At 37.8% G+C, this 24,181-nt stretch overlaps 2 protein-coding genes across 6 annotated transcripts; one reads left to right on the top strand and one right to left on the bottom strand.

Moving 5' to 3' along the window:
• LOC143851910 (acid phosphatase 1-like) lies at positions 1–3,939 on the bottom strand. Its single transcript, XM_077361414.1, has 3 exons — positions 3,484–3,939; positions 415–624; positions 1–318 (listed from the first exon to the last, which is right to left on the bottom strand). The coding sequence occupies exons 1-3, from the start codon at positions 3,864–3,866 to the stop codon at positions 144–146; spliced, it is 768 nt and encodes a 255-aa protein (XP_077217529.1). The 5' UTR covers positions 3,867–3,939; the 3' UTR covers positions 1–143.
• Positions 3,940–16,316: 12,377 nt separating this feature from the next.
• LOC143851885 (carbon catabolite repressor protein 4 homolog 6-like) lies at positions 16,317–23,165 on the top strand. Of its 5 annotated transcripts, none has more exons than XM_077361389.1 (10): positions 16,317–17,079; positions 20,201–20,258; positions 20,345–20,832; positions 21,439–21,516; positions 21,694–21,759; positions 21,895–21,947; positions 22,046–22,127; positions 22,484–22,523; positions 22,635–22,745; positions 22,833–23,165. In XM_077361389.1, exons 3-8 carry the CDS (start codon positions 20,644–20,646, stop codon positions 22,493–22,495), a joined length of 480 nt encoding a protein of 159 aa, XP_077217504.1. In that variant the 5' UTR covers positions 16,317–17,079; positions 20,201–20,258; positions 20,345–20,643; the 3' UTR covers positions 22,496–22,523; positions 22,635–22,745; positions 22,833–23,165. The 5 variants fall into 5 exon arrangements, 3 of the variants coding, with proteins under 3 accessions (XP_077217504.1, XP_077217501.1, XP_077217509.1); XM_077361386.1 differs by lacking the exon at positions 22,484–22,523 and having other exon boundaries at positions 16,322–17,079; positions 20,345–20,456; positions 20,571–20,832; XR_013236558.1 differs by lacking the exon at positions 22,484–22,523 and having other exon boundaries at positions 16,326–17,079; positions 21,439–21,511.
• Positions 23,166–24,181: the final 1,016 nt, after the last annotated feature.

The following is a 24,181-nucleotide window of genomic DNA, read 5'->3' as shown; positions in this document are numbered from 1 at the left end:
TTCATGAATCAAATTTCTTAGGCAAATCCAAACCTGACAACAAGAGTAATGCTCAAGGGAGGCTTCACAACAAAGTTAATACCTTGAAAACAAAGCATCAAACAACATAAAACAAAGCCACATAGAAAAAACAGGGGGCAATCTCAAGCAATGTAGTACATAGGGTCCGGGACCTTGAAGGTACGATTTCCAATGTTCCTCCCAAGAAGATCACTCCATTGATCCCCCATGTTCCCCAGAATTCTATACCCTTCTTCCACAAGTACCTTCCTCTGCCGAGATTTGTACTGTAGAGATGTCCCTACCTCACTCGAACCTCTGCAAAATATTATCACCAAAAGCCACATATATTGTTAAATCGTGCTATTGTCTGAGAATAAGAGAAAAAAATCAATGTAAAGAGAGAAATTAGACTTTAGTATGAGCCTTTCCCAGGTGTGATATCCAACGTTCTTGAGATTGGAGACAGTAATATTTCGTTGTGCTTCGCCTCTCCCAGTTAAAAAGATGATCTTGAATCCCAAAGAGACTAATTTCTTGTATAATTTTAGGCTTTCTGGTAATGCAGGTGCTTTTCCGAGATACACCCATTCATTGATACTAGTAGAGTTGTAAGTCTCCACACTGAAATTACCAGCAAACCATTAGACGACCCCACAGAAACCACACTATTCAATGCTAGGCAAAATAGAAATAAGGAAAGAACTAGTATTAGATTAGATACATCTGCCTTTCAAAAGATAAGGTGCCCATTCTGCCTAGGGGTCCATGCCTAACCTCAGCTTACCTATCAAAAAAAAAAAAAAAGTAATGAAATTTATGGTTTCACAGGTGATAAATTCACCCTCTTCTAGGATTAGTTCAACCCCTTTTACAAAGTATGAACCTTTGCTGGGGCCTAACAAGTGAATTGTATAGATCTTTGAACAAAGTAGACCCCACCTGTAGTTATTCTCACTTAGGGGTGCAACTTGGGTCAGGCTCAACCTGAATTGGCTCGGGTTGGGTTGGCATTTCCACAGGTTGGGATGGGCTAGGATTGGGACAAGCCAACCCAATCCAATTTAATTTCGTGTTGTGTTAGGGTTGAGGCCTTGGCGACTAGATCCGAACCCGACCTTTGTCCTCTAATTTTATCTCTATTATCTTTGAGTTATTGCATTTTCTGTTTGGCACTAGGTGAAACCGAACCTAACCCGAGAACCCAACCCGATTTCGGGTTAGACGGGTTGGGTTAGGGTTGAGAGATTTAGAGACAGGTTGGGTTGAAGGTTTTAAATTTCGACCGAAATCTGACATTTCGGGTTTCGGTCGAGACCGAAATCAAAATCCGTAGAAATCAAAACGTTAGGCCACGTTTGGATACCTCATGTATTTGTATTTGGATTTGGATTTGCATTTTGGATAAAAAAATACATCATTCATATTCATGCTAATGTTGTACAAGATAGATGGAAAGAGGGAGGGATGGATGAAGGGGCTGTTGCTGCAGCAAGGTCGAAGAGCAGCGAGGGTGACGATAATTGCCACAAATATTGATTTCCAAATAATGTCTCGCAGAACCGATTTGGAAATGAGAGAGAGAGAGAGAGAGAGAGAGAGAGAGAGAGAGAGAGAGAGAGAGAGAGAGAGAGAGAGAGAGAGAGACGTCTGGCTGCAGCAGCAGCAAGGTTGAGGAGCAGCGAGGGTGAAGGTAATTGCCACAAATATTGATTTCCAAATAATGTCTCGCAGAACAGATTTGGAAATCGGGGTGGGGGAGAGAGAGAGAGAGAGAGAGAGAGAGAGAGAGAGAGAGAGAGAGAGAGAGAGAGAGAGACGTCTGGCTGCAGCAGCAGCAAGGTTGAGGAGCAGCGAGGGTGAAGGTAATTGCCACAAATATTGATTTCCAAATAATGTCTCGCAGAACGGATTTGGAAATCGGGGGGGGGGGGGGGAGAGAGAGAGAGAGAGAGAGAGAGAGAGAGAGAGAGAGAGAGAGAGAGAGAGAGACGTCTAGCTGCAGCAGCAGCAAGGTTGAGGAGCAGCGAGGGTGAAGGTAATTGCTACAAATATTGATTTCCAAATAATGTCTCGCAGAACAGATTTGGAAATCAGGGGAGAGAGAGAGAGAGAGAGAGAGAGAGAGAGAGAGAGAGAGAGAGAGAGATGGAAGGACGTCTGGCTGCTGCAGCAGCAAGGTTGAGGAGCAGCGGGGGTGAAGGTAATTGCCACAAATATTGATTTCCAAATAATGTCTCGCAAAACAGATTTGGAAATCGAATTTTTTTCACTGTTGTAGCTGATTTGGAAATCAAAGGATTTGATCTAGTTCAAAATCTTAACTGGAAATGTGAGAAATCCAAATCTAAATCTTCTGGGTATCCGCCTTACTTTATTTCGATCGAAATTTCGCTTATAATTTCGTCCGAAATTTAAGGGATTTCACCCAAAAATTTGGGTTCTTGATAAATATTTAATATTATCCTGAAATTTCAGCCGAAATTACCTAAGTTTCGGCTGAAATTTCAGAAATTCCAGGCGAAATTATGGACGAGATAAAATAGGTGTTAAGCGATTTCACTAGATTTTGTCCGAAATTTCAAATTTTCGGCTGAAATTTCTGTTTCGATGAGTACCGAAACCGAAATTTAAAACCTTGGTTGGGTTAGGGTTGACCACCCTCAACGGAAGGCGGGTTGGGTTGGGATGGGTTGTGATGGGTTAGGGTTGAGGGAATGCTATCTCGGGTTGGGAATTGGGATAGGGTTGGCCTTAATCCGACCCAACCCGACCCGAGTTACACCCCTATTCTCACTCTAATTCTCTATTTGAGCACGAACCCTTAGTGGGGCCAATAAGGAATGGTTTAGATCTTTGAACAAGGTGGCCACTATAAAAAAGTGTAATTTTTTTTTTTAAATCACTTGGGACCACCTGGTTCAAAGATCCAAACCATTCATTTGTTGGACCCCACCGTAAATACCCCTTTCCCATAAAATCATCTCCATAGGATGATCCAAACCCTTTGATCAACCTATACAAATCGGGGTGTTAGGATCATCATATGGAGATGATTTTTGGGCCTATTTACATTGGGTCCATCTCCTCAGTCCTCTCCAAATCCCTCTTTGGTCTTTCCCTCTATCATCCTCCCTCACCATTGGGTAAATTAAATATTCCACAAAAAAGGCTAGTGATATTGGCGCACTGTCATGTTTTAATAATCGCACAAACTCAGCTAAACATTTTGGGAACTTGTAATTACCCGTTCAAATAATAAAAGACAAGCTGGGTTAGTGCAATTATCAAAACATGGTAGCAACTAGCAACATCATCAATAGCCAAAAAAATCATGGTTGCCAAAATGGCCTTAGATGCAAAATGTACCAGTATTATTATAAAATCACCATTGACTCGTCCGAGTTGACTCAACCCAACCAACTTTTGAGTCTAGCCGAGTTTCTAAACTATGAGAGAGAAAGAGAGAGAAAGAGTACTGACCCAAATCCATGCTGAGCATAGTAAGGTAGATTAGAGAGTGTAGTCTCATCAACATCAAAGATCCAAACATCTTTGCCATCACCTCCGAGTTTCAAACTCTTAGCATACAAAGTGGCTTCATTTGCCACCACTTTGGAGTCCTTACGATAGCGATTACCCAGCATGTAGTTTCCCATATAGTCTTCACAAGACTCGGGAACTGTTTTCCATTCTCGAATGTTATGAGTCTCCACAGCAAGTCTCCAACTCAGGCACGAGACCCCATCGGAATGCTCAGCTCCGGTACCGGAGAGTGACCGGAGAAAGTGAATTGGGAGGGGCTCTCTCGCTTGTGAAACTGAAAGGGCTGTAGTAAGGATAAAAAAGAGAGCAAGGCCTTCCATGACTAAGGGGACAATGAACCTATTGCTAGAGATTTACAACTGTCTCTTAGTCTTATCTCTTTTGAGGTTCCTTATAGTGGTCCTTCAAATAGAATTTGAAGGAGCTATAGAAAGCTAGCCGTAGTGAAAATGATATTGCCACTCCTAGAATTAGGCATGTTGAAAGCAAAGTTTAAAATTTTGGTTTCGTACCGGTTTCGGCCCCCGGAGTTTCAAAATTTCGACCAGAATTTTGAAATTTCGGTCTAAATATGGTACATAATCCGAAACGAATATTTTATTCCATATTAAATTTCGGCCGAAATTACCGAAATTTTGGTGAAATATTAAATTAATACTAAAAAAACAGATTTTTTGGGTCAAATTTCCGGAAAACCGAAATTTCAACCGAAATTCCGAAATTTGGCCGAAATAAATGACCGTTTCGGTTTTGATGCATTTCGGTGTCGGTCGAAATTTAAAACTTGTGGTAGGTGAGATTTTACATGTTGTAGCTCGTGAGCGAGTGAAATCCAATATTTTTGAAAAAGTACAGTGGGCCCCACTTCATAGGATGATCCAAACGGTTCATTTGTTGAGGTGCGTAAATAGAATGTACCCGTAGATAATTTCCATAGGATGATCCTAATCCTCTGTTCTGCAGGGGGCTGCACATTATAGAAACCTCTATAGATTCGATGGTTAGGATTATCCTGCAGAGATGATCTATGAGCTACGGCCTATTTATGCTTTGGCCCAATTAATGAACAGTTCTGATCATCCCACGTGCACACATCATATAAAAACTCGTCCTAGAGAGATGCTGTTAAGCGATTTTATGGTGAGTGAGCGTGATGTCTAGTATTTTTTAGAAAGTACACAAGGGCCATTTTTATGATGAATCGATGATATAAACCGGTCATTTTTATGCTAAAAAAAAAAAAAGGTGATGAGTTAACTCAGTAACGGGCTATGAGTTAACTCAGTAACGGGCTTGACACGTACCTTTTTTCCCACTTTTATATTTGATTTTTTATAGCAAGAATTCACATCACGTACTTTTTGTCCGCTCTTTTTTTCCAACTCGATTTGGAAGTTACTAAAAATAACTTAAGTAACATGCATGGCTGTCGGCCATAAAAATTCTCCTGGTTTTGGACTGATCGTAAAAGGTTATGAAAATAAATGTTAGAAAAGGACGTACGAGTGGGCGCCATTATTGCGGAGGTAGAGTGCAGATATATATATACTAAGCAAAAGAACCCGTTATCGCACGGGCCGACAAAGAAAGTGATGTGTAATTCTTATATAATTTTCAAAAAAATTCAAAAAATTCACTTCTTTTCCTGCCAGCTTATAGTAGTAGATTTGTTTTGATCTAATAAAATCAATAGATGGGATTGTGTTTTCAAGCCAGAAACTTGACCAATTGCAAACTGTCTGTCAGCAAGCTCAATAATTAAGAAGGTAAGGCAAAACAAAACCTATGAAACAAACTCAAAAGAGATCATTGATCGAACAAACATCAATAGATTGTATTGTGTTTTCAACCCAGCAAATTGACAAATTTCCAAATGAGAAGACAACACATGTTATTAGAAACCAACATTGAAAGAGAGTACAAACCTTCACAATACACATAACTCCCAAAAAACTATGGAGCCTCGCAAAATTCCATCATTGAAACGGAAATCAAAGGCGAACCCCTGAGATTATGTACCCAGTAATAATAGTGAAAATTCCATCATCGAAATGCGAATCAAAGGCGAACCCCTGAGATTATGTACCCAGTAATTATAGTCGTCCATATAATTTCATCTCACTTAGGCATTTCATCAGACAAATGGCGTGTAGCAGATGCAAGCATTTGCCCCCATTACATCAATGGCTTGGAAGAAGCAGATTCATTATATTGATAGTATTAAATGACTAAAATGTGAAAGACTATATGAATTAAGGCATCATAATGGATTTCCTATTAAAGCATGAATGTCTCTGTACAATAAAATTAGGTCTTCATGCATTCCTAAAATAACCTCCAAACAGATCCTAAAATTAATTGCAACTAATGCTCAAACAGTTTTAGAAAAGATATAGTTAATGGGTTACAAAGTGACCTCATTAACGCCTCTATTTACAAAATACAATTTACAAAAAGTAATATTATTTACAAATAAGTAGCCCAGCCCTCTCTACTTTGAAAGCAAGATACAATCTATAAGATGATCCAACACATAGCGTGAAAGACCTAAAAATCTTCTAGCGTGGTGAAGGCTCTCTCACAGAGAAATCATAAGAATCAAACCTTAAACTTCCGGTCTTTCTTTTGAAAGAGAAAACTTCAAGTCCTATCTGAAGTGAACTGAAAGCCTCTGTACCTTCTTCTGTCTCAGTTTCACAATCTAAAAAAAAAAACCCAATAAAAAATATTAGGAAGAGAGAGCAAGAACCTTAGAACTATCGATCAGAAATTTCCGGCTTTCCTCAAAATCAGTAAATAAATTTCCGAAGCAGCTGGATCGGTTTTTTTTACAGTATACACATGCCAAAAAAATAGCAAAAAAGACTTTGAAAACGCAAAATTTCGTCGAACCCTCGAATCACAGATTTTGTCAATATCATACCTTGATTGAGAGGGATCTTCAAGTCAGACAACTGGGGAAGAGAGATTTTTGTGGAGAGTTCGTGAAAGAGAAGGGAATACGTGCAGAGCGAGAGAGGGTCTGATGCCAAAAATATCTCTGATGTATACACAGAAGCTGCGTGTAATTTGAGGGCACATGAGGTATTTAAAACTCAGAAAAGTGTGAATTTGAGGGCATATGAGGCATTTATCTGTTTCAGCTGAGGTGTAAATTCCACAGAATTTTCAGGAAAATCGGAAAAGCCTAGGCTTTTCCTCCCAGCTTATAGTAGATATATATATATATATATATATATATATATATATATATATATATATATATATATATATATATATATTTGGTAGGTAAGTGGAGTGCAGATATCTGCTCCTTGTAATAATTTTAAATAATTTTTTTTATCATTTTACTTTTTAGAATAATTTTTCCATCCAGAGGATTTGTTATTTTATCAATTTTTCATTTTAAATATTTTTTCTTCAAGATGGAATTTTCCTTGACTTTGAATGTTGGTGGGTCCAGCCCATGTGGGCCCCACACCTTCACACGATCCTAATTAAATAGAAAAACGAGTATTCCTAGTTAGAAAAGGAACAAGAAAAGTGGAAATCGTGGGTGTGTTTGCCATTTTGGCAGAAACAAAAAAAAAAGAAAAAAAGAAAGAGAGAGAAGAGAAGAAGAAGAAAACTAGGGTTTTTCTTGTGCACTTTTTGGGGGGTTTTGTGTGGGATCAAAACCTAACGTTTGGAGCGTTTCTTCCTGGAGATTTTCACTGCGCCGTTGGATCCTCTCGTTGAACGGAGACTTCGAGAAGATTTGGGTTTCTTCGACTTGAAGATCGAAGTGGATAATTTTTTGTGAGAAAGTGGGTTTTGTTGTTCGCAATGAGGTAACCCTTTTATTTCTCTTGTTTCTTGTATTGGCTCAAGTTTTGGGTGAAAACTTGAGAAAGAGATGTTGTATTACTTATTTGATTAATGGATATTTCGTCGAATTCGCCCTATGGTTTTTCCCTCTTCGTTGGAGGGTTTTCCACGTAAATATTTTGTGCTATCTTGTGTGATTGCTCTCTTGTTAGTTTGATTATTTAATCCGCACATATATTTGCTTCGTAATTTAAGTGGGTTTTCTTCGGTGAAAAACCCAACAAGTGGTATCATAGCTGAAGTTGTTTGGAATCATAGTTGTTTGTGTGGATTGAGATTGAGAGTTCTACGGGAACCATGATCAAGCTTACAAGATCAAATTGGATGATTTGAAAACCAAAGATGGAGGATATTCTTTATTATAAGGATTTGTATGAACCCATTGAAGGTGAAAAAGCCAAGCCTACTAGCATGTCTGATAGAGATTGGCAAAAATTAAATAGAAAGGCTATCAGACATATTAGGCAATGATTGGATGACGGTGTGTTCCACCATTTGTCTAATGAAACATCTGCACGTTCTCTATGGACAAAGTTAGAGAGTCTTTATGAGAGAAAGACTGCTGGGAACAAAGCTTTCTTGATTAGAAAGCTTGTGAACCTAAAGTTCAAAGAAGGTGGTTCAATTGCAGAGCATTTGAATGAAATTCAGAGCATAGTGAATCAGTTGTTTTCAATGAAGATGGTTCTAGTTGATGAGTTGCAGGCATTATTACTTTTCAGCTCGTAACCTGACAGTTGGGAAACTTTGGTGGTGTCACTTAGTAACTCTGCTCCAGATGGTATACTTAGTATGAGCCAAGTTACTAGTAGCTTGCTTAATGAAGAGACTAGAAGAAAATCAACGGGTACAGACCATGCACAGGCTCTCCTCCTAGAGAACATGGGTAGAAGTAAAAGCAGAGAGTAAACAAATTATGACAAATCCAGAGAAATGTCGAATACAAGAGAGGAGAAAAAAATGCTTCCATTGTGGCAAAGAGGCCCATATAAGGATGAATTGTTGGGTTTACAAAAGAGAACAAAATGAAGGTAAAAATCAGAAAAATGATGATGATAAAGACACTACGGCTACCGTGTCTGATGAAGATGTGATAACACTCTCTTTTGGAGAAGAAGAGTGTTTACATGTTGCAGATTAGGGTATAGAGTGAGTTGTTGATACATGTTTTTCTTACCACGCTACTCCCAACAGGGAGTTCTTCACTTCATATAAAGCAGGAGACTTTGGTATGGTGAAGATGGGTGTAACACTTGTCTCTCAAAGATTGTTGGAATTGGTGATGTGTGCATAGAAACCAATGTTGGGTGCACTTTGACTTTGAGAGATGTGTGACATGTTCCTGATTTACACGTAAATCTTATTTCTGGGATAGCCATGGATTAGGGAAGGTTATGAAAGCTACTTTGCTAAGGAAATATGGAAATTTACCAAAGGTTCACTCGTCGTTGCAAAGGGGAAGGTTTGTTGCACATTATACAAGACTTATGCAAAAGTGTGCAAGGATATGATAAATGTTACTGAAGATAGTTCTCCTAGCTTCTAGCATAAGAGGCTTGCTCACATGAGTGAGAAGGAGTTGCAGATTTTGGCAAAGAAGGCACTTATTCCATTCGTCAAAGGTATGCATCTTAACCCATGTGATCATTGTTTATTTGGTAAACAACATAGGGTCTCTTTTGTTACGTTGTCAGAAAGAAAATTTGATATTTTAGACATGGTCTTTTCTGACGTGTGTGGTCCCTTTGAGGTGGAATTCCTTGGTGGCAATCGGTATTTTGTCACCTTTTTGGATGATGCATCGAGAAAAGTGTGGGTTTATTTTTTGAAAACAAAAGATCAAGTGTTCCAATGTTTTCAGAGATTTCATGTCATGGTAGAAAGAGAGACATGAAAGCCTTTGAAGTGCCTCTGTACTGGTAACAGGGGAGAGTATATATCAAATGAGTTTAAAGGTTATTGTTCTAAACATGGTATAAGAATTGAAAAGACAGTTCCTGATAATGGGGTGGCAGAGAAGATGAACCACACTATTAGTGAGACAGTCAGATGCATGGTGAAGATGGCTAAGTTGCCAAAGTCATTTTTGGGTGAAGCAGTTCGCACTGCTTGCTACTTAATTAACAGGTCTCCCTTTGCTGCTTTGGATTTTTGATATTCCAGTAAGAGTGTGGACAGGTGTAGACATCCCATTTTGACCGAACCCTAATAGAGTCGTTAGGGTAGAAACCCTATCAAACTGGTGTTTTAATGTCCCAAATTTGTTCATAGAATAGGTTAGGGTCTCATTTAGGTCCCTGTAAATTTTCGTCCGAATCCGTCACTGTTTGCCTAGCAAACAAGCGAGGTTTGTAGCAAAGCGTGGTGTAGGAATAAGGGTGGCGATTCAGCCAGAAACAGGGGTGCGCAGGAACCTAGAAAACCAGTTCAAATTTTCTGTAATGGGTTGTCCAGGGAGATATAGGGGTGTGCAGATTAGTGTGTAATAAAATTAGGGCGTGTATTATCCGGATTAGTTTAAATGTACAAAGTCTCGCTGATACTGCATACTTTGATTGTCAATCTTTGTACTATCTTGTCTTGATGCCAGAAGAATTGAACTTCTTGTAATTGTCTGTACTAAATCAGGTGCCTAACAATAAGGCTATCGGGGTTATTATATTTATTTGGAAATGTGTTACTAAAGAAAAAGATAACTTCAGAATAGTTGATGAGAGAGTTAATAGTATCATGCTCTTAGACGATGGCATTAACTCTCGTTATTTGTATATGAGCAGTGTTCAGGTTTCATAATTTGTGATTCAATGTCTATACGTGTCTCTTTGCTTTAAGGTATGGTGTACTTATGGTGGAAAGATTATTGCAAATCATAGCATGTTCTTATTTTGTGGTCATCATATAGCTTTGGTATAATTTTCTTAGTGGTATTTTCTTCTTTTCATCGAGAATATCATTAGTGGAAATCAATAAAGTCTTTCAGGTTGCTTCAAGATAGATAATTAGGGGAGATGCTTTCTTATATGAGTAATGGCCTTAAGAAAATCTAGAAAGTATGGGATCTTTTCATTTTCTTACACCCTAACCTTTTCATTAGTAGTCTTTTCATTGCAATGGCGATGAAGGCGTTAGCCCAAGCCCATCATTAGGGGACTTGCCTTGTCTTAATAGCACTCCCCTCTTTCCTTAGGTAAGCCTTCCAAGTCCTTTTAGTTACCTTTAGATATTTGATTCCCCCATTAGGAGATGTGTTTCGTCTCGAAAGGCAGTTCTCTTTCAGAGACAAGCCTTGTTGTTTAGAGTCTATCCCATAGAAGAGTTACCTTAGTTTGGTAGGGAGTTTTTCTTTTAGGAGGCTTACCCAGCCTCATGTTAGAATCCCCCTTTCTTCTAGCGAGTCTTTGACTATTTTTACCCCCATTCTTGGTGGCGTTATTAGAGAGTCATTGACTCACTTGCACCCCTTCTTCGTTTTTGATAGCTGGGAGTTTCTCCTTTAGAGTTGTAGTCTTTCTTCTTTGTTAAAGACTAGCTCAGTCTTATTAGAGCTGTGCTCGCTTGGAATTTTAGGATGTTTTCTCTGTTCTTGCAGTACTCGTCTACTTGTTTGTGGATTGTTGCATTTTGTTATGGAATACTAGTTTGTTGATTTGGGGTTTCTCCTTTACCCTAAGGGTTTTGCCCTAGGGTGTTGCTTTGTGTGTTCCCTTTGGCCTTTGACCAAAAGGGTGAGAGTATTTAAAATTTTAAAATCTATAAACTTTGAAATCATTTACAATCACAAGAACATTGAGATCATTTGAATTTACAAAAAAAAGACATTGGAAAAGCTTTAAAATCCAAAAACATTAGAAATTTGAAACTCAAAAACATTTGAAAATTTTAAAAAATATCAAAAACATTTGAAAAACATTAAAACCGTTAAATCATTTGAAGTGTTAGGTTTTAGTTAGGAGAGTTCGATTTTCGAACTACGTTGGCTTGATCCTCTTCCAAGAGGTACGTAGTGCAGCTTGAGATTCTTATCTCAGGTCCAGCCAAACTTTGTAAATAAATATACTTTAACCCTTTTTCTTTAAAACCTTGTTTTCAACAAGATCTTCCTCTAGAGTTAGGAGTTTGTCCTAGATAGAGAGTTTTAGAGTTAGGAGTTTGTCTTTGATTTGTTGTGTGCTTGTTTTAGAGTTAGGGGTTTGTCCTAGAGTTAAAGAAGCGCTTCCGTCCGGTCAGTTGGCGATTCACATCACCGACTGATGACTATAATAGGATGCGTTAGTCCACCCTTTGTTTTTCTCAGGGCATACAGCCTAGTTACACGTAGGTTGTAGGAATCACTTGCATCAGCTTAAGGCTAACTTGCATTTAGTTAGGGCATATAGGGTGTCCTAAAATCCACAATTCACTAGAATTTAAATAATCGTTCAAGAAGCTTTAATAACTAGTTCGGTCTTTTAGATCGAGTCTAAGATAAGAGGTCTAGGTGTCTTAGGCATCATAGCTTAGAATAGGCGTGAAGAACTACGTTGCTTTGATTCTCGTGAAGGTGGGGATACGTAAGCTTCCTTGGATGAACATCAGACCATCCGAGGACTTAGGCTAAATCGTTTAGAGTTTAGGATTTATTGTGTTGTCGTGATTTGTATTTTGTTGTGCTCTCTTACTTTCATGCGCATACCTTATACCTTTAGCTGTAGCATGCATGCGTTTGTCCATGAGAACTTAGACACCATTTAGGCATGTCACTCATAACCTAGATGCTTACGCAACACATCTTTTATTTTGTCTTATATGTGCTTAATATTTCTTCCCCGAGTCATGTATGATTAGGTAGACGTCTTCTCGGGGGTATTTTGTTCTCATTTCATATGATTTTCGCCCGAAACTCTTCGAGGTTAATAATAAATGGCATAAGAGACCAAGTGCTTGTACTCGGACGAATAGGGGGTGCTCTTCGGACCTTCCCCATTCGTAATCAGGCACGGGCCTTTTGTATCTCTGGTTATCCGTTGCAGACAGAGCATTTATTTTGGTTCCATAGTGTATCCATGGATGACGACTTTGAGTTATTTTTAGGTACATCTTGGTTTCGAGCCCTGGCTCCGGATCAGGATGTATCTCATTCGTTTTGTATCGCCACTCATGCTATGCTGTGAGAGTGACACCGTTTCGACAGTTCCTTGGTAGAGCTCTCCTTCACATGTGGAGATCTTTGAGGATTGCAGGGGGACCTCGCGTCCCTCGCCGCACTCGTCCTCTCAGGATCGGGGTCCACAGGCTGGCGACTCTGCTGGGGATCGAACCCAGAATCTCTGGTTTCGCACATGTTTCCTACTCTCATTTGAGGGTGTTTGGGTGTAAAGCTTTTGCTCATTTGCCCAAAGAACAAAGGTTAAAGCTTGATGATAAAGTTACTCCGGGTATTTTTGGGCTATGAAATGAAGAATTTGGTTACAGACTATGGGATCTTGAAAAAGAAGAAGATAGTCAGAAGCAGAGATGCGGTGTTCCATGAAGACCAGACTTTTGCAAATTTTGAGAGGGTTGAAAAATCTAAGAGTGTGGTTGATGGTAATATCTTACATTTGTTCGTTCTCTGTTCGAGCATGTTACACATGGGGGAGAAGTGCAAGAAGATGGTAGTGATCATGGATCAGATGCAGGTGATCATGATACTGTGATAGATCATGAGCAGGGGGAGCAACCCCCACAGACAGAGATAGTGGAATCTCAGGTTAGAATATCTACTAGAGAGCATCGGCCATCAACGAGATATCCTACCTCAGATTATATGTTGGTTGCTAATGAGGGGGAGCGAAAAAGGTTTCATGAGACACAATCTCACAAAGGCAAAGAATATTGGGTAGTAGTGGAATGGATTTTCAGGAACCGATGGATCTGCGATGTGATCAAAATGCGGTTGGTGCAGAAGAAGATTCATACCGATAGGAAGTTGTCTGATATGATTACTAAAGTTGTTCCCAAAGAAAAGCTTAGGCTATGCATAGACATAGCTCGTATGGACTCCAAGTGAGAGTCAAGGTTGGTGTCTCCTCTTCATGGGCCTGGAGGGGGAGATTGTTGGTGGGTCCAGTCCATGTGGGCCCCACACCTTCACACGATCGTAATTAAATAGGAAACCGAGTATTCCTAGTTAGAAAAGGAACAGAAAAAGTGGAAATCGGTGTGTTTTTGCCGTTTTGGCAAAAACAAAAAAAAATGAAAGAGAGAGAAGAGAAGAAGAAGAAAACTAGGGCTATTCTTGTGCTCTTTTTTTGGGGTCTTGTGTGGGATCAAAACCTAACGTTTGGAGCGTTTCTTCCTGGTTACCGCGCCGTTGGATCCTCTCGTTGTACGGAGACTTCAAGAAGATTTGGGTTTCTTCGACTTAAAGATCGAAGTGGGTAATTTTTAGTGAGAAAGTGGGTTTTGTTGTTCTCAACGAGGCAACCATTTTATTTCTCTTGTGTGATTTGTTGTTCTCAAGAGACGTTGTATTACTTATTTGATTAGTGGATATTTTGTCGGATTCGCCCCTTGGGTTTTCCCTCTTCGTTGGAGGGTTTTCCACATAAATCTTTTGTGCTCTCTTGTGTGATTGCTCTCTTGTTGGTTTGATTATTTAATCCGCACATATATTTGCTTCGTAATTTAAGCGCATTTTCTTCAATGAAAAACCCAACAGTGAGGACATGAGTAAAGACAAAAGATTCCCATCAAATAAATTACAAATTTGACTACCTTATGACCACATGATTTTGAAATATGCAATCAGATCTCTCAGTTACCGGAGACTGATCAAACAAGTCAATTATGTACGGCACATGTACAAAACGGGATTCAGCCAAAAATGGGATGGGAAAATTGAGTTTAATACTGTATGGGTTAAAAAAAAAGGTCGTAAAACAAATGGAAAAACAAAAAAAAGAGTTTAAATTGTTTTCAATTAAAAAATACAGTCGGGTTAAGTTGAAAAGTTGGGGAAACGCGCGTTTAAAACACGTTTTAAATGTGCTTTTCAACGTTTTTAAAACATTTTCTTCAGAAAAAATGGAGTTTTCTTACTGTAACTGTTTTAAACGGAGTATTAAACTGCAAACCAATAAAACGTTTTTTTTTATAAAAAGAGTGCTGCTATGAAGACCAAGAGTGAGACCGGGTGTGGAACCGAGCAAATCCCCATATGCCACATGACACGGGAGGGCTAGTTTTCCCATTTCAAGGAATAAAAAGCCAAAAATCAAGGAGCAAAAATGCTAATATGGGAATAGGGTATTTGTTCGGTTCCATACTTGGTCCCCTACTTAGGTTACCATATCATTATTCTTCTAAATGGAGTTTGAAATGCAATTTGCTAATTATAATCCTACCCCTATCCACGACATATCCACCAGGCGATTTATTCATTTCTCAGGAAAGGGAATTGGAAAATTATTTATTTATTTTTTGTTCCGTTTCTTCCTAGAAGATTTAGCACCGACATTTATTCCATATTATTTTAATGAAATTTAATAATGGGGAATTTATATATCTTTTTTTAATAAAATTTAATGAAATCATGCCTTAAAATAATTAAAATAATTGAAAAACAGATAAAGTACGCAATTATAAAAATTATATCTTTATCCGTAATTTGCATGATGCACGTAACTTTGGATGCCAAAGTAAAATGGGTACTAATTTGCATATAAAATTTTCTTAATTTAATCTTACTTACAAATGGGACTTTAAGGTCTCTTTGGAAACAATCAATTCTATAGTTTCTACAACTATTCTAACTATTCTATGGGAATAATTATATTTAACTTCGAAGCCATTTGTATATAGCATTATATGCAAATAATGTTCAGAGGTACCTATAGTAAGGAAATTCACCTTTGTGATTTTCACGCCGTGGCAATAACTTATCTCAAGATAATATTAGAGAAATGATATTAGGAAGTGATATTTACACCCCTTTTGATCACTAGGGACACCCAGCGCCAATGTATCAATGACTAAAGGGGGCTAATGTACTTGACGTCCGAAAAATCCAGTGGATATGATTGCCCCGTACACTGGGGTGTCCCTAGTGATCAAAAGGGGTGTAAATATCACTTCTCATGATATAGTCGCCCCCTTTGTTTACTTGGGACAACTCCCACTAGTGTAAAAGGGTAGTCAAAAATACACTAGAGGGGCTTTCCCAAGTAAAAAAAGGGTGAATAAATCACTCCCTCATAGTATAATGACAAGATAATATTATAAGCCCAAGAGTTCCCATGGGTTAATCATTCACCTTACCTTCTTGTTTTGATGCTAGCAAACCAAATTGATTAACATTTATGGACTAATGTGTTGCCTTGAGATGTTGTGTTGCATATAGGATTTTCATGTCATAATCACCGTTACACAACTCTTCTCAACACATGGCTTGTGGATTAAGAAAGCAAAAGAACTAAGAGCTTGCACCTACGTTGGACATGATCATTTGAAGATGTCCAAGTAAGAAGCTCAACAAGAAGATCCTACAAGTTCCCAACAAGTGTCAAGAAGGAGCTTGGAGATGAACATGCCATGGTGACTCCTCATGTACCTAACCCTTCAATCTATGGATGATCCAAAGCGTTCATTTGATGGGTCCTGACATAGATAGGGTGTGCCCAAAAAATCAGCTCCATCGGATCATCCTAACCCTTCAATCTATGGACGAACCTTCAGCTGAGGGGGCCTACCTTAAACAAATTGAAACTACAGGGGTGTATTTGTCACGTTTTAAACTATAGGGGTGGAAGTGGATGTGTCAGAAACTAGAGGGGGTGTAAATGTAATTTTCCCTATTTTTTTTATAACCAATTCACTCAAAGTTTTTCTAGTCCCGTGTTTTTTTAATCCGAATCACGTTTTGCTAACTATGATCCTCTCATGCCCTCTCAATTAACTCCCACTCTCTCTCCCTCTCCCTCTCCCTCTCCCACCCTCTTTGGTCCTCTCAGCTCACTTGATACACTAGTATTCTGTGGAAAAAAAAATTCATGGCTGTCAAAATGGCCTTAAATCTAGGCAGTTTTTCCATCCATCTACATCTATATAAATGCACTACTGCATGAATCAAATTTCACAGCTCAAAGAGTTTAGATTTCACAGTTCAATAGTTGCTTAGGAATTTATTTTATTAGTAGACCTTTGCTTATGCAGGTAGTAGGGATTTATTTTATCATTGTGGAACGCAAGCATTTTGAGTCACAGCACTACAAGAAAAAGGGCATTCACCGACGTTCGTCATGTTGAACGTCCCTAATAATAGTACATACACCGACGTTCACCAAAGGAGCGACGGTGAGGATTTTTCCACTCGCGCCCAAAGATAAGGAAGATAAGGAAACCCTCGCGTGCGGGAAAACCTTATTTCGCTCTCTCCTCTCTGGCGCGAACAAAAGCTAGGGTTTCCTTCTTCCTTTCTCTTCCCGTCGCCGCCGAGAAACTCAGCCGCCGTCGCCACTGGTTTCAAGGTAGGGTTTCTTTTCTGAAGAGGAAGAAGAAGAATGGGTTTGGGTTTGGGTTTCGATTAATGGTCGTTTTGAAGAACAAAAATAGGGAGGATTCATCAAGGAGGAGCTCCATTGTCTCAGCCTCCATCATCTCTCAGATCTCATTTTTTGGGAGGGTTATGGAGGTCTCTAAGTAAAAACGGTACCCTCTCTCTCTCTCTCTCTCTCTCTCTCTCACACACACACACACACACACACACACACACACTTCTTTATAAATAGATTAATTTCATGGAGGATTCAGTTTGATATTTGGGGCTTTTTTCATGGATTTTTGGGGGTTTTTTCATGGTAATATGATTATGTATTTTTGGGTTTTCATGAGATTTTATTTTGGGATTTTCGTGGACTATGTATGTATCGGACCTAGGGTTTTCGTGGGTAGCGAATCCAAGCCTTTGCCTTAATTTTTTTTTCCTGTGAGTGGACATATTTTAATGGAATGTGGAAGTATATGTTGAATGTCATCTGTATAAGTTGTTCTGCTATTACTTGTTTGATTTTGTTTGATTATTTAATTTGGGATCTTGGTTATTGGTTATGTGTTTTGAATTTTGGATTTGTAGGTGTTTAGGTTATTGAATTCAGGCTCTGTATTTCTTGGATGCTTGAATTTGCATTATTTAGTTTGAGTAATTTGCTTTTAAATTTTGGGGTTTCCAGTTTTAAGGATTTTTGTAAACTTGGCTGATGGGTTTTTAATCTGCAACGGTCTCCAAGCTTGTTTTGATTGTTTTTTTTAGGTTTCTGGTTTGTTGAATATGAGTTGTTTGTTTGTTTTACCATTATTTGCAGTGTCTATTTCATTTTTTTTCCATATCCCATTTATAATTGGAAGGTGGCAACTGTCTGGTATGACGCGTTGAAAGTTTCATCTGTATTTGCACTTGGTTGCTTCTAGGATGGAATTTACATCAACTAGTTGCAGGTCAAAGACAAGTATTTGATTGTTTACTTGTTACATCAGCGTGGCAAGGTTCTGTGCTGCCATAGGTTTGGAGCATGATGACTTGTATGATTCTAATATCAGCCTGTTTGTGTTGTTGTGCAAGATACTCTATATGTATCTTCTAAATATTACTTTTGATTGCATCATGGCAGAACCTCAGTCGTAACTGACATTTGAAATTGTTTTCTATTTCCCTTTGATTAATGGTCATAGGATGTTAATGGGGCATACAACTCAGTTGAAGAAGAAATATTTCATTAGGAGGTAGAGACAAAAATTGGTTACGCTATTTGTACTTTCGCACATAGAAAACTTTTTAAAGCTAATCTAATGGAAGTTCTTTTTTATGCACCTTTAGGATTCTAAGTTGTTTTACATAGCATGTACTATTTTGTACCAACATACAAGTACATCACTACCTTTTCTGCTGTCTCTGAGATTAGTATCTACTTAATTCAAAAGTACATTATATGACCTCCACTAACAACCTTTTGGAAGCACTAACACCTCCATGAACTTAGGCATCTTTTGATGCCCCTAAAAATTATTTGCATATAATTTAATATGCATATAATCTTATTTGGGTACAATCTTGAATGCTATTGTTACTTATTATACTTATGAATCGATCTTTGTTAATGGCTTGCCAGTCCTAGTTAAAACTTGCGTTATTCAAACATGGCCTTCATGGTTTAAAAAAGAAGCCAAGGTATTGGTATAAGAAGTTTGATTCCTTCATCTTAGGATTTAGAAGATGTGAATCCGATCATTGTACCTATTTTTGTTCTGCGGTAATGGTGGCTTTATGATCGTACTATTGTATGCCAATGAAATGCTAGTTTCAAAGAGAATTCCACTTGGAAATTCTTTTATAACACCTCTCTAGATCAAAGAGTATCATTATATTACTTTGGCATATCTGTTTTATTTTGCACAAGGCAGTTGGTGAAGTTTTTTGTGTCTTTCAATTATCCCCTCCTAATATTTAGTATTCATTCAATAGGATGTAGCTCATTGTCCAATACAGTGTTGCATTAGGTCCCATCCCAATTTTGATCTCCTCATTTTCCAATACTGGCTCCACCAGGATTCATTTGATAATCTACTCCAAAAAAATACAAATTTCTTGTAAGAATTTAAATATTCATGAGCTCAATTATCTGTTGGCTATCTGCGGATATTTTTTTTTCGGGTCTTGTTTTCTTTTTACATGCTATAATCTGCAACTGTTATACTTTTCAGTTATTAAGTTCATATTAGCTCAGGCTTAAGCATCATTTTGAATAGGTGTACTTCTCTGCCTTGAGGCAAGTTTATTTGTGGATGCCTATAAGCTTCAGCTACATTATGAAACTTCACAATTTCATGAGTCTTAAGTTCGACTTATCTCAATTTCTTCAAAACTGTGTGCACCTATTTGCTACTAAAATCGCTATACCCATCTTTATTAAAGCGTAGTAGCAGAAAGAAAGAAATTTCAGTGTGCTTCTCTTTCCCAAAACCCTCAAATCCATGAGTTTTGCACTTAATATGTCAGGTGTAAGCAATAGACGTCACCTTCTTATCAATTTCTTCTCGAAACTCAATTATGAAGTTTACATACATTTCTGTTATGCAGTTGGCATGGATGTGATTCCATAGTTTGGGGGCCAGACTCACGATAGGTTTCATGTTGTGACCAACTTGTTAGTTGCTTAGTTAATCTAATAGTTGTTTGATTTTTTCCGTACTTGAGAGCTGCTCCTCATTTATATGACAACTCAGCCCAAAGATGAATTCCAAACACTATCTAGAGTATGTTACTTCATGAACCCAATATCTGCATTAAAGTAGAATAGCACTTCATCTATAGAATACAAACAATTCTCCAAACTCTACATTTAGTGGAACTTGGCATCTGATGGCTTCTATTGATATTTGATCTAACAGCAGCTCCTCAAAAAGTGAGCTGCTGTTGGATCAAATATCAAGGATGGGATGGTGCGAAAATGTTCATACGGCCCTCCATCATATAATATCTCCCTAAACAAAGCTTGGTTGGTTGTCATTTAATTACTATAAATGTAATAGTTCTTGTCAGGGTTTGGGTTTTCATTTTAGGTTTAGGTTAATTCTTCCCATTTCATACACTCATATAACCAATTTGGTTGATTAAAAGCAATGTCGGTTTATTTTTTCGGCCATACAGAATCCTTCCATTCAAATCAATTAGCCTTTTAAAAATCCAGGAGAAAAGCAATGTTTTATGGATTTGGTAGCTATCTTATTCCAAACACTGGTTGACTTTGGATGCTTTTGAAATCCTTCCTTGCAGGATGTGTTCAATCTACTTCCAAATCTAAATGTGAGTGAACTAATCAAGGCTTTTGCAGGTAATGGCATCAATGTTGCTGAAAACTGTATTTTGGCCTTCATTCATCATATTGTAATTGTTACATCTAACTTTTTACTCTTGCAGTGAAAACGAATGATATGCTGCTGGTTATTTTCCTTTCGTCCCTCATTCGGAGCGTAATTGCACTCCATAACCTATAAACAACAGGGTAATGTTGTTTCTCATCATATCAATGGTCAGTTTTTAATCTAAATTCATACTCTTAAATTTCTGCCCCCATGTTTTTTTGCCCCTTCAGAAGCAGCATACATTCTGATTGTATAATGTGTGGTCATTATTTTTATTCAAGAACACTTTGGCGTCAGTTGAAAGAAGCCTGGCAAGGCCGATCTTGAACAGGTGGTGATATTCATAACAAGCTGATGAGAAGCTATGACCCTGTTCCACAATGGTGGTTCTGCATTATCTTGGTTTCCACTATTTTGTCAATTTTCAGTTGTAGTTACTTTAAAAAGCAACTCCAGCTACCTCCATGGGGAGTTCTACTGGCATGCACTATGGGCATATTTTTGGCCATTCCTGGCTCTGTAATCTCAGCTACAACCGGTATGGTAAGAAACTTATACAAGTCATTAAACTGAGAGGAATTGAGGAATGATAGTTGTTGGATATTTGCAAAATATTTTATTTTTTAAAATAGAAAAAATGAGTCTTTTTTCTAAGAGACCTTTCTTTTTTGTGAAATGGTATTTCCATTGGAAGGACAGTTAGGCATGTTGATTATTCAAAAGATTTATTTTAAGTGAAAGGGTACTTTCATTTCATAGGGAGGCTTTGTGTCTTTTTATCATCTATAAAATAAGGGTTAAGGTCTCATTTTAAATGTCTCTTTCTCCTCTTTTAGTTTTCTCATTTTTTTCTCTGAGTATGGGCATGCTGGGTTTCTTGAACTCGGGGTGGTGCACTCCTTGTTCGTGCCTTCTTGGCATAGGCAGTGTATCCTCGGGACTTATTTCCATAGTAGCCACCTGCATATGTGAGGAAATGAAGTCTATAAGAGAAAGCTTCGGTTTGCCTTGCCTTGCCTACTTCTCATTATTCTGACTGTTTCTAATTTCCCTTTGTGTTCTTCCTTTTTGATTATTTGTGTATCCATCTGTTTGAGCATTCACCATACCAAATTTATCCTAACAAATATCACATCTAAACCCTTTTAGGAGTATTGGGGATTCAGTGGCTCCCATATATACAATCAGGGTGCAACTTGGGTTGGGCTCAACCTGTTTTCGGGTCAGGTTTGATTGGTATTTCCTTGGGTTGGGCTGGGAAAAGCCAACCTGATTTAAATCCTTGCAACAAACATGGTGTTATTTATTTGGATCTCTATGCCGGTTTTTTTTTTTAAAATTATTTGGATCTCTATATATGCATTATGTTTCAAATATGAGCCTTATTATTTGTGAACCCCTCAGGAGGTGGATAGATATGATGATCTTTTGAGCGGTATGAGGAACAAAGGCTATATTGGTAGCATTAAGGTGAATATTCTGCAAAATTCAACATGGGTGTGGGTTTGATTTTTATACTTGTTATGTTTCTTATGAATCTTGATCTGTTACTTTGATGAGTAAAATGATTGGAGCTAACATTAGATGTTTTATTCGATCTTGCAGAGACGTACTAGGGAGGCAATGGATGGTTGTGCCATATTTTGGAAAGAGAATTTGTAAGTATTTTTGCTTGTGCTTCATCTTCTCTCACATTAAATAGTAATGTGCTATTCTGGTTCAGTTAGATTTCTGACTCGTGACTTCATTGTCCTAGGTTTTGCTTGCTGGAGGGAGAGTGCATTGAGTTTAAGGGGTTTGGTCTCCGTGATAATGTGGCCCAACTCTTTGTATTTGAGGTAGCCATGTATAAATTGATGCTTTGATTCCAATTTAACGAAACCTTTAATTTCTTTGTTACAGGACTTCTATCATTAGTATTTAGAACGTATGTCACATGAAAAAATTCATTCAATGAATACATTTCCTGTGCATCTGATCTTTTCTCATTTCCTCACAACAAGCAAAATCAGAAGAACAGGGATGGTGGTTTTCATTTGAATTCCTCCATTGGCTCTTGATATTCAATTTTACAATATTTTCTGTTCTTATAATCTACGCAACTCAACTCAACTAAGCCTTTGTCCCAAACTATTTGGGGTCGGTAAATGAATGCTTTAGAAAATTTTCATGAGTATCTGTTCTTATAATGAAGGTGAAGTACTAACAAAGAAAAAGGATATTTTCAGGGACAGGTACTCTTAACAAATGCTGACTGTATTGACATCAGATTTTCATTTAATATGTTATTTCTATACGAAATTGTGATTTATGAAGCCATCTTACCTAAGACCTCTGCATTTCAGATTCTCGACGTGCACTTGGACTGATGAAGAGGTGAAGATTGCATCCGGTAATTCAGAATGCACAAAATTGAGCATCCTTTGAAGCTCTACAGCTCTTATGCGAGTGTCAAGGTTACTCTCTTTCCTTGTATCTAGTGGTTCTTGTGCGTAGTGTCTGAAATGGATGTTATTGAACTATTTTATGTTAATTTTGGACAGGGGAACACAAGAACTAGAGGTTTTCAGGTTGTCTCTCATGTATGGAGACATTTCATTATGCTAGTATAGGTGTGTATACAGGTTCTATTAATAAAATTTGTGGATGTAGTTACTTGTACTTGTCAACAGGTTGTGTGCATAATGTAATGGTTGTTTATCCAAACAAGTTGTGAATGTGGATATATTTATGTGATTGTTTGTATTAAAATGTAAACAGGTGTACACCAGATTAACACATGTGCTGTAGTGTAAATGTACCGAAATTTAGGGAGAATTAAACAATCAGTGATTTCATTAATATCATAATCTGATAAGTTTCCCTTGTTGATTCTATGAGTCGTTCATGATAAGCTTGTGGTAGAGATGGATTAATGCCATTGATTTTATAACTTCTATTTATTTTATTTTAGATTCAAGATGTTGATGAAAGTAGTTTAGAAGATCAAAGAGGAAGCACGACTTCCTTGTGCTCGCTTGATACAGGTTAGAGGTTGTATCTTCATTTGATGGACATATTCAAAATAAAGGGATTTTTTTTTAAAAAAAAATTTTCTATATTTACCGACGGTCCTGACCGTCGGTGTTTTCAACAATAATCACCGACGCTCCAAAAACGTCGCTGAATAGTATATTCATCAATGGTCAGTAACCGTCGGTGTATTTACCAACGCTCCAAAAACGATGGCAAATATACATATCCAAAGGCCACTTGGGAATTAACGACGGTCACGACCGTCGGTGTAATATTATATACACCGACGGTTTCTTAAACCATCGGCGTCGGCGATTACCTTAACAGCAACGTTTGATTTTGATTTATAACGACGTTCATAAACGCCGGTATAAATAGTATCACCGACGTTTTTAAATAAACGTCGGTATATACATTTAGCCACGGTAGCATCAGTGACGTTCACTAAAAGTGTCGGTGTAAGTTACACCGACATTCATCGGTATATACACCGACGGTCATGACCGTCGGTGAAACTCATTTTTCTTGTAGTGCAGGTTAATTATTATGGATGTTTATGGATTTTTTTGAAATATTAAATTTGTCTTCTGCTAGTTGCTCTGAAAATGGAATGTGGTTAATTGTTTTGGCCTTGCATGCCCTAGTTGTCGATTTTGTTGGAGGGCATGCGGCACTGTTACAGGCAAGGTTTAAAATTTCGGTTTCGGTACTTGAAATTTTGAAATTTCGGTCGAAATTTGGTGCAAAACACGAAATGAATATTTTGTTTAATATTAAATTTTGGTCGAAATTTCGGTAAAATATTAAATTAATATTAAAAAAACAATTTTTTTGGGTCAAATTTCTGAAAAACTGAAATTTCGGCCGAATAAATGAA

This window comes from Tasmannia lanceolata, unplaced genomic scaffold (genome assembly GCF_043159265.1).
Source record: "Tasmannia lanceolata isolate RefF3 unplaced genomic scaffold, GAP_Taslan_0.1 ptg000003l, whole genome shotgun sequence".
Lineage (NCBI taxonomy): Eukaryota > Viridiplantae > Streptophyta > Magnoliopsida > Canellales > Winteraceae > Tasmannia > Tasmannia lanceolata.
This window is presented reverse-complemented; position numbering and strand designations above follow the sequence as displayed.